An 11,130-nucleotide genomic window follows, 5' to 3' on the forward strand; every position below is an offset into this window, starting at 1 on the left:
CTTAGTGGTAACATTTTATGGTAACTTGCATCCTTTCTTGGTGCAAAATCCCCAAATTTGATGAAAAAAATGAAAATTTTGCATTTTTCGAACTTCGAAGCTATCTGCTTGTAAGGAAAATGGATAGTCAAAAGAAATTTTTTTTTTTTGGTTCACATATACAATATGTCTACTTTATGTTTGCATCATAAAATTTATGAGTTTTTACTTTTGGAAGACACCAGAGGGCTTCAAAGTTCAGCAGCAATTTTGAAAATTTTCACAAAATTTTCAAACTCGCTATTTTTCATGGACCAGTTCAGGTTTGAAGTGGATTTGAAGGGTCTTCATATTAGAAATACCCCATTATAAAAACTACACCCCCCCCAAAGTATTCAAAATGACATTCAATAAGTGTATTAACCCTTTAGGTTTTTCACAGGAATAGCAGCAAAGTGAAGGAGAAAATTTACAATGTTCATTTTTTACACTCGCATGTTCTTCTAGACCCAATTTTTGAATTTTTGCAAGGGGTAAAAAGGAGAACATTTTTACTTGTATTTGAAACCCAATTTCTCTCGAGTAAGCACATACCTCATATGTCTATGTTAATTGTTGGCGGGCGCAGTAGAGGGCTCAGAAGGGAAGGAGCGACAAATGTTTTTTGGGGGGCATGTCACCTTTAGGAAGCCCCTATGGTGCCAGGACAGCAAAAAAAAACAAAAAAAACACATGGCATACCATTTTGGAAACTAGACCCCCTCGGGGAACGTAACAAGGGGTAATGTGAACCTTAATACCCCACAGGTGATTCACAACTTTTGCATATGTAAAACCTAAAATGCTTGTTTTCCCAAAAATTTTACATTTTTAGAAAGGGTAATAGCAGAAAATACCCCCTAAAATTTGTAACAATTTCTCCCGAGTACGGCGATACCCCATATGTGGCCCTAAACTGTTGCCTTGAATGACGACAGGGCTCCAAAGTGAGAGCGCCATGCGCATTTGAGGCCTAAATTAGGGATTGCCTAGGGGTGGACATAGGGGAATTCTACGCCAGTGATTCCCAAACAGGGTGCCTCCAGCTGTTGCAAAACTCCCAGCATGCCTGGACAGTCAACGGCTATCTGGCAATACTGGGAGTAGTTGTTTTGCAACAGCTGGAGGCTCCGTTTTGGAAACAGTGGTATACCAGACGTTTTTAATTTTTATTGGGGAGGGGGGCTGTGTAGTGGTATGTGTATATGTAGTGTTTTTTTACTTTTTATTTTGTGGTAGTGTAGTGTTTTTAGGGTACAGTCGCACGGGCGGGGGTTCACAGTAGTTTCTCGCTGGCAGTTTGAGCTGCGGCACAAAATTTGCCACAGCTCAAACTAGCAGCCGGATACTTACTGTAAACCTCCGCCCATGTGAGTATACCCTGTACATTCACATTTGGGGGGGGGGGGGGAGAAATACCTCCAGCTGTTGCAAAACTACAACTCTCAGCATGTACGGTCTAGCAGTGCATGCTGGGAGTTGTAGTTTTGTAACAGCTGGAGGCACACTGGTTGTGAAACACCGAGTTTGGAAACAAACTCAGTGTTTTGCAACCAGTGTGCCTTCAGCTGTTGGAAAAGCTACAACCCCCAGCATGTACGGACAGTGGAAGGGCATGCTGGGTCTTGTAGTTATGCAACAGCTGGAGGCATACTACTTTGGCTGGGGATGCTGGGGATTGTAGTTATGCAACAGCCGGAGACACACTGGTTTGCTACTTAACTCAGTGTGCCTTCAGCTGTTTCAAAACTACAACTCTCAGCAGTCACCGACAGCCAACGGGCATGCTGGGAGTTGTAGTTATGCAACCAGCAGATGCACCACTACAACTCCCAGCATGCACTTTAGCTGTTTGTGCAAGCTGGGAGTTGTAGTTATACAACAGCTGAAGGTACACTTTTCCATAGAAAAAATGTGCCTCCAGCTGTTGCAAAACTATAAGTCCCAGCATGCCCATAAGGGAATGCTGGGAGTTGTGGTGGTCTGCCTCCTGCTGTTGCCCAACTACAGCTCCCAGCATGCCCTTTTTGCATGCTGGGAGCTGTTGCTAAGCAACAGCAGGAGGCTGTCACTCACCTCCTACTGCCGCCGCGCAGGTCAGTCCCTCGCCACAGCCGTCGCTCCTGGGGCCCCGATCCCAACAGGGATGCCGGGGATCGGGGTCCCCAGCACCCGGGGTCTTCTTCCCGCACCCGCTCACGTCCTCTGGAAGAGGGGAGTGACACCCGCAGCAGGCGCCCTGATTGGTCGGCCGGGAAACCGGGCGACGAATCAGGGCGATCGTGAGGTGGCACCAGTGCCACCTTACCCCTGCTGGCAATGGCTGTTCAGGGCCGTCTCTGACGGCCCCGATCAGCCAGTAATTCCGGGTCACCGGCGACCCGATTGACCCGGAATCCGCCGCAGATCGCTGGACTGAATTGTCCAGCGATCTGCGGCCATCGCCGATATGGGGGGGGGGGGGGGGTAAGGGGGGGGGGGTTGGGTGTCATCATGACCCCCCCATGGCGATATGCCTCGATGCCTGCTGAACGATTTCAGCAGGCATCGGCTCCGCTCCGGATGGCTGCGGGGGGCCGGTAAAGCACATGACGTTCTCATACGTCATGTGTCCTTAAGGACTCGGAAATTGAGATGTATGAGAACGTCATGTGTCCTTAAGGGGTTAAAAAGGGGTACTTTTTATTTTTTTTAAATCAACGAATGCCAGCAAGTTAAATCGACTTGTATTAAAAAAAAATCAATCCTTCCAGTACTTTTTAGCGGCTGTATGATCCACGGGAAGTTCTTTTCGGATTTATTTTCTATCACGAACAGAACTGTCCGGAGCAGGAGAAAATCTCCATAGAAAACATATGCTGCTCTGGACAGTTCCTAAAATTTACAGGTGTGTCAGCAGAGAGCACTGTAGTCGTGACAGAAAAGAAGAAATCCAAAAAAGAAAAAAAAAGAAAAGAATTTCCTCTGTTGTATCCAGCCGCTAATAAGTACTGGAAGGATTAAGAAATTTTAATAGAAGAAGTAATCTGTTTTTTTTTTTTTTTTTGGTGCCAGAAAATTAAACACCTTAAAGTAATAGCCTAGAGATCTGTAAAGTCAAAATAAGACATTGCATAGACAAGCACTGCAGACCATTTGTTCTACCAGAATCTTGGGTCCCACTGATGCAATCTTCTAACACATAACAGGGTTTAACAAAAGGTGCTTATTTCTATAAAAGAAGTTCCAGTATAGTGGTTAAAGCATGTGACCACCGCAAAACCCAAGCATATTTAAATACATAGTGTAATTGACATTTTACCAGAAAACCTTCATACATAACTGTGCAGGCTGAAATAATCTAATACATTAATGGCTCTATGTACACATATACACACTGTACATTATGCTAACATGAATGCACTTTTACAGTCTATAAATGTTTATAGCATTGCATGTACTAGCTTCGGTCACTGAAGTCTGTATGAATACATCCGGAATATCTGCAGTACTGAGGTATAATATATTAATACTTATGAAAGTACAATATGTTAAAACTACAGAACATAATAGTGCATATCCCTGGTTTCATTTATCCTTCCGCAGAAATATCTGTTCAAGAGTTCCAATGAATTTGTGTTTGAGCTTTAGCTTGAATTGTCTGTACCATTCTAGAATTCTTTTTCTTCTTTCAATCTTCTCTTGTAAGCTCATGTTTTTTTCCTGATTTATGACCGCAGGAAGTTCTTTCCAGGATTTGATAAAAATAAATGGAGCGCTGTAAGACTTCAGTAGCTGCAAAGGAGCATTACTGGCAACAGATGAATTCCCACAATTTCCCTGTGTCATCACATCTTCTACCACAGGAACAGAGCCATAGGAACAGGCCTCATAGATTCTGTAGCACTCCGTGTTTACTCCCACTGGACTTAACGTTAGGTCACTCTGTAACAGCGCATCATGATAGCTCTTATAACTTTCATTAGTCTCTTGTGGTTGCCACCTGAAACAACATTGTAACAGTTTACGGTTTCATATTTTTGACTCTAGGCTATCATTATTGCTGGGGCAGGATATATATACTAGAACAAGACAAAACACTAGATTGATATCAGATGCTTGACCCATTAAAGGGGTACTCCCCTAATTGTTTTTATTTTGCCAATATGCCTGGGCAGGCGCAGTAAAAATAAACCATAACTTGCACCGCTGCCACCAGATTCGCTCTCCCATCCTCTTCCTGCTATGTGGCTCGACCCATCACACTGTGCTGAGCTAATGGCCAGCCGCAGCAATATCCCACCTTTGCCAGTGACAGGCTGAGTGGCAGTGTGATGTAAGAGGCCAAGGCACCAGGAAAAAGGCCAGGCACAGATGCCATCACATTGTCGCTCAGCCTATCACCCGCTAAGGTGCGACATTTTTGCAGGACAGAAGGACGGGAGAGCGGCAGAAGTTAAGGTTTTTTTTTTTTTTTTTTTTTGTGGCAGCTCAGGGATAATGGCAAAATAAAAAGGTTTGCCGGAGTACCCCTTTAAGGCACTATGATGTTCTGGGACACTATGGACTGCTTTACCTATAGTCACGATGATTACAGGTACAATGATGACAATTGTGCTGCAATAAACAGCTGGACTCCTGAAGGAATTGCCAGGATTGTCAAAACATATATATTTGTATAAACGTATTAAATAAATTATATATACCACAAAATGGTTCCAAAGTAAAACGTTAAAGTGTACCCGTAATTTGCAAGATCTTTTTATATAATGTAGAAAATAAAGATATGTATATTTGTAATATACATTGGTTAAAAAAAAAAAAAAAAAAAAAAAGGGTTTATATTTTTGGATGAAAAAAATTCTAGGTTGTCCCTGCAGCTATTGATTGTGCGGAGACAAAATACAGGAAGTGTGGACAGACAAGCAGAGCCCTGTGCACTAATTGGGAGATCAAAACCTGTGGAGAGGCAAAGTTGCCCATAGCAACCAATCAGCTCACTTCTTTCATTTTTCATAGGCCGTGTTAAGAAAGTAAGAAGCGATCTGATTGGTTGGTGTCTCCCCCTAAGACACTGTGACATGCTCCTAGCTCACACAGCCGGCTGACTAACTAGCCAGGAGCGTGCACAGAGCCCTGCCTGTCCTCAGTGCACAGAGCCCTGCCTGTCCTCAGTGCACAGAGCCCTGCCTGTCCTCAGTGCACAGAGCCCTGCCTGTCCTCCGTGCACAGTTCCTGTATTCTGTCTCCTCATAGAGACACACAGGCAATAGTTGCAGCAATAGCATTTTTTCACCCAAAAACATACAGGATTTTTAACCAATGTACATTTACAGTTGTACATGGCAACCTGTACCAAGTAGACCGTAACTTTTTTGTACCATACTCGTTTTTTCCGCATGGCCATGTATGGCTTGAGGACTTGATCAGAAAGATCAACTCCCCCCATATACAGATTGTAGTCCAGAATACAATCAGGCTTGAGGACCGTTGTTGTGGTACCTCACACAGGGACAGGTGAGCTGCCGTTACCATGAATAGTGGTCAGCATAAGGACATCCCTCTCTTCCTTATACCTGACCAGCAACAGGTTTTCATGGGTAAGGGCACGGGACTCACCCTTGGGCATAGGTATCTGGATCAAATTTAGAGGGAGGCCTCTCTGGTTTGACATGCCGCATTATCAGTGTAATGGAGGCATTTCTGAATTGCCTCGAACCGCTTCCGTGTCATGACCATACTGTAAAGCGGGGTCTGGTATAGGATTGTCCCTGCTCCAGTACTGCCTGACACTGAATTTTTTGACCAGGTCCATACGCAGCACGAGGCCCCAAAATGTCCTCATTTCAGCTGCATCCATGGTGTACCATTCATTGGGCCTGGACAAAAAAGAATCTGGGTGGTGGGCGATGAACTGCCTGGCGTACAGATTCGTCTGCTCCACCATTAGATTGACAAAGCTGTCACTGAAAAAATAACTGAAATAGTCAATTTCAGAGTATCCAGCCGTGTCAATCCGGATTCCTGAGTCGCCAACAAACTTATTGTAGTGTGCGCGCGCTTGGTGTAACTTTTATAATCACACACCGTTATATGGGGGGGGGGGAAAATGCTGCGGCCAAATGCAGTGCCCTGAACTCCTAATAGGGCCCAGGTCACAGGAAAAAACTGCGGTGGACCCTTGAGGACCTATTATGGCGTCAGGGGGTGGGGAATTTTGCACGGGGTGCTTGCTGATAGACATCAGACCCCGGTCTTGTCCCTGCCCAGGGCGCGAAGGGGACCGAAATTCCCACAGGCGTACAGGTACGCCCTAGGGTCCTTAAAATGTACCAGTCGTCAACAAAAACTTTATATAATGTAGATAATAACATATGAATATTTGTAATATACGTTGGTTAAAAATTATGTATATTTTTTTACCCTGCAGCTATTGCCTGTGTGTCTCAATGATGAGTCCAAATACAGGAAGGGAGGATGGACAAGCAGGGCTCTGTGCAGTAAGAAAAAGCAGGACAGTGTGCACTGAGGCTCTATAACATGCTCCTGGCTTATACATCAGGATGATTGACCTGTCAGGAGCCTGCACAGAGCCCTGCTTGTCCACCCTCACTTCCTGTATATGGACTCCTCACAGAGACCCACACAGACAATAGCTGCAGGGACAGCATTTTTTCTCACAAAAATATACACAATTTTTAATCAATGTATATTACAAATATAATTATATTATCTACATTATATAAAAAGCTTTTGTTGATGAAAGGTACACTAAGTATCAGGGCGTCAGGTCCTTAAGTGGTTAATAAGAAGCAGACCTTAAAAACACAGGCCCTCATACAGCTACATCACCATAAAAGATATGGCTCTTGGAATGCTGCTCTCTTTTGGAAAAAAAAATTAAAGTATGCTTCGTCCTTAACCCCTTAAGGACTCAGGGTTTTTCAGTTGTTTGCACTTTCGTTTTTTCCTCCTTACATTTTAAAAATCATAACCCTTTCAATTTTCCACCTAAAAATCCATATTATGGCTTATTTTTTGCGTCGCCAATTCTACTTTGCAGTGACATTAGTCATTTTACCCAAAAATTCACGGCGAAACGGAAAAAAAAATCATTGTGCGACAAAATAGAAGAAAAATCGCCATTTTGTAACTTTGGGGGCTTCCGTTTCTACGCAGTGCATATTTCGGTAAAAATTACACCTTATCATTATTCTGTAGGTCCATACGGTTAAAATGATACCCTACTTATATAGGTTTGATTTTGTCGCACTTCTGGAAAAAATCATAACTACATGCAGGAAAAGTTATACGTTTAAAAATGTCATCTTCTGACCCCTATAACTTTTTTTTATTTTTCCACGTACAGGGCGGTATGAGGACTCATTGTTTTGCGCCCTGATCTGAAGTTTTTATCGGTACAATTTTTGTTTTGATCGGACTTTTTGATCACTTTTTATTCATTTTTTTTAATGGTATAAAAAGTGACCAAAATACGATTTTTTTGACTTTTTTTACGTGTACGCCATTGACAGTGCGGTTTAATTAACGATATCTTTTTATAGTTCGGACATTTACACACGCGACGATACCACGTTTATTTTTATTTACACTTTTATTTTTTTTATGGGAAAAGGGGGGGTGATTCAAACTTTTATTAGGGAAGGGGTTAAATGACCTTTAACACTTTTTTTTTTTTGCAGTGTTATAGGTCCCATAGGGACCTATAACACTGCACACACCGATCTCCTATGCTGATCACTGGTGTGTATTAACACGCCTGTGATCAGTGTTATCGGCGCTTGACTGCTCCTGCGTGGATCTCAGGCACGGAGCAGTCATTCATTGATCGGACACCGAGGAGGCAGGTAAGGGGCCTCCCGGTGTCCTGTAAGCTGTTCGGGACCGCTGCGGCATCCCGAACAGCTCGACTGACTAGCCGGGATAATTTCACTTTCACTTTAGAAGTGGCGGTCAGCTTTGACCGCCGCTTCTAAAGGGTTAATACCGCACATTGCCGCGATCGGCGATGTGTGGTATTAGCCACGGGTCCCGCCTTCATATCGCGGGAGCCGGTGCAGGACGTAAATATACGTCCTGCGTCGTTAAGGGGTTAAGGTGCAAAGTAGACCTGATTTTAAAAGTGTTATCCAAGATTAGAAAAACAGATCTGATTTCTTCAAAAACAGCATCACACCTGTTCTCAGGGTATGTGTGGTTTGCAGCTCAGTTCTATTGAAGTGAGTGGATCCAAGTTACGATACCACACACAACCAGAGGACAGGTGTGATTGTGTTTTTGAAGACTATCGATTTCTGTATACACTGTATAAGCCAGGAGGTGGCTATGTCCATAGATTTTAACCTGTGTAATACTTTATTTCCTGCACCATTATCAATAGCACCCATGAGGAGGTTTCAGCAGTAGACCATTAACTCATCATAGGGACAACCGGCTACCAGACAGAGCTTATCCAAAATGGAAAGCATCATTTAGAGATAAACAATACTTACTCATTTCTGGTTGATATCCAACAGAGCTGATCAAGACCTTCCTTCCTCATAACTTCCATAAGAATCTCCCTAGATGAGTTGCCATACACAGTCCCTAAAAAGTTGCACAAGTATGGCCGTGAATCATGAACCATAGACCAACTTGGATCAATGACTGGAAAGTTTCTATACCTGTAACGTTAAAGAAAAATATAATTATAGTTGCTTTAATGGCTATATGAGGTAAGTAAGCATTTGGATTAAGAGTGTTAAAGTAGTTGTCTCATGAAGACAGCCAGAAAGAAGAGCTGGCCGGTATATGACAAGGATGGCCATTTATCTGAATAGTCACCATGGGGGAGATTTATCAAAACCTGTCCAGAGGAAATGTTGCCCATAGCAACCAATCAGCTCACTTCTTTCATTTTTATCAAGGGCTCTAAAAAAGAAGCAAAAGAAGCGATCTGATTGGTTGCTACAGGCAACTTTTCCTTTGCACAGGTTTTGATAAATCTCCCCCCATGTACATGCAGCTGATTTTGCCTGGTTTGTTGGGATCAGGATCCAGGACAAATCAGCTGACCCCCCTGGGGGCCACATTCTGAAAGGGATTGTCTTATGAAACTAGATCCATTATAGATATGTAAAGAGGTTGGATGGAAAAGTTGTGTTGATCTGCAATATTAAAACAACCCATGGACAACAATGTTAAAATTTTAGGGAAAAAAACAGGACCACCACAATTAACCATTTGGTCCATGTGGTGTGAAAACTGCAAATAGCTAGCTCGATTTCTGCCTTGCGATTTTTTTTTTTTTTTTTTTTTTTTTTTTTAATGGCACGCACACAAGGGACATGGACTAGCGAAAAGGGGGCAGGGTAATAAGCGAAAGGGGTGTCCCCGCCCCACTTGCATGATATGTCAGTTTATGCTGCCAAAGCAGCTTAAACTGCTGTTAAAATCTCCGCTAGCTCGGAGCTAGAGGCGATTCCAGCATGGCTTCACGGGTTTGCTGGATTTATGTAGAAGCGTCTTCCTATACAAAAATCCAGTATGCCTGTGTACTGGTGGAGTCCTCTGACTCCCCATGTCATATTATTTTTGGTATAGAAAACCCTAAAGATGAGATCCGTAAGGCCATAAGTGCCATGTGATATTAAAATCCACAGCATATTAGTGGAATGCTCATGGAAACATAGCTTAAAGTGGTACTCCGCCCCTAGACATCTTATCCCCTATCCAAAGGGGGTAAGAGGATAGGGGATAAGATGTCTGATCGCAGGGGTCCCGTTGCTGGGGACCCCCACAATTTCCCTGCTGCATCCGGCATTTGCTTTGAGTGTTGGGTGCAGTGGCGGCGGCTTGTGACATCACGTTCACACCCCCTCAATTCAAGTCTATGGGAGGGGCCATCACGGCCATCAAGGCCCCTCCCATAGACTTGCATTGAGGAGGCATGGTCATGACATCACGAGCGGGGCATGCCTGACATCACATGCGTCTGCCCTGCATTGCCAGTCATCCAGCACGGAGCGAAGTTCACTCCGTGCATCGGAAGTCTGGGGTGCTGCAGCAGAGATTGCAGGGGTCCCCCCGTGATCAGACATCTTATCGCCTATCCTTTGGATAGGGGATAAGATGTCTAGGGGCAGAGTACCCCTTTAAGCTGTAGATTTCATCCACTTGTCACTTTGTAGCTTTCTACTTTCCCTGTGCACATACTAGTAATGAAACACAGCCTTCCAGACCCCTTTCAACTTGTGGGACAGTCCATTGTTTACAGACTTTTCTTAGGTAGGAGCAAATAAGGAAGTTGGAATGGATGCCGAGAATTATTAAAGGAAATCTGTCAGCTGTATTTGCTGCTAAGAGCTGCGGACACCATTGGATAGATGCCAAACTTAAAAAATTGCTTTTTTATTCAGCGAAGTGTCAAGGAGGTGGAGTTAAAGTGCTCAAGTGCCACTCCCTGGCACACCTTTTTACTAAGCCTCACCTCCCAGCCCCTGTTTGACTGACTTGTAGAGCAGTCACAGTGGGTCTGGAGGTGAGAGCAAGCAAGTAGGCATGCCAGGCTGTGGCACTTTGGCATCTCTGCTCCACTTCCATGACACTTGGCAACCACCATCTTGCTCCAGGAAAGGTAGTTTTCTTTTATACCCAAAATCTATCCAATGGTATTTAAAGCTCTTAGTAGAAAATAGAGCTGACAGAATTCCTTTGAATGACAAATGGCTGCGAAAGGGTGTTTTGTTTGTAGATCTTGCACATGTAAATGGGATACATCTATAGTTCTCTATAGGCATATTCCTTACTAACATTTAAAAAGTTTCGAGTACAGTATTGTAGCATGCAGATTAGTAAATTAAAGCATGTGTTTTTGCATGTTGCTAAAAGGGTTATAGCAACTGCGACAATTAAAACTCTACCTGGAATGAATTTTTGTATAAATGGCCATCAGTGCATTATAAGGATGTCTTGAGTCTTCCAAGACACTTCCAGAACAGAAGTCCTTTATACATCAAGGCTCTTTCCCTTCCCCTCCCCCTCCCATGACATAGATATTGCCTCTTCATCTCTTCATGATACAACCCCTTTAAAAACAATTCCTCTTTTCCCATGAAATGAACTGAAACAGTA

At 43.5% G+C, this 11,130-nt stretch overlaps 1 protein-coding gene across 2 annotated transcripts in view; it reads right to left on the reverse strand.

Annotated features, from left to right (window-relative positions):
• Nucleotides 1-3,285: 3,285 nt before the first annotated feature.
• The window catches only part of RXYLT1 (ribitol xylosyltransferase 1), a 24,257-nt gene continuing 16,412 nt past the window's right edge, over nucleotides 3,286-11,130 (reverse strand). For both annotated transcript variants that reach the window (XM_056574293.1, XM_056574294.1), the window contains exons 5-6: nucleotides 8,511-8,681; nucleotides 3,286-4,000 (exon numbers count right to left, since the gene is read on the reverse strand). In XM_056574293.1, the coding sequence (XP_056430268.1) occupies nucleotides 3,586-4,000; nucleotides 8,511-8,681 (586 nt within the window). In that variant the 3' untranslated portion in view covers nucleotides 3,286-3,585. The remainder of the gene's footprint in view (nucleotides 4,001-8,510; nucleotides 8,682-11,130) is intronic.

This window comes from Hyla sarda, chromosome 4 (genome assembly GCF_029499605.1).
Source record: "Hyla sarda isolate aHylSar1 chromosome 4, aHylSar1.hap1, whole genome shotgun sequence".
Classification (NCBI taxonomy): Eukaryota; Metazoa; Chordata; class Amphibia; order Anura; family Hylidae; genus Hyla; species Hyla sarda.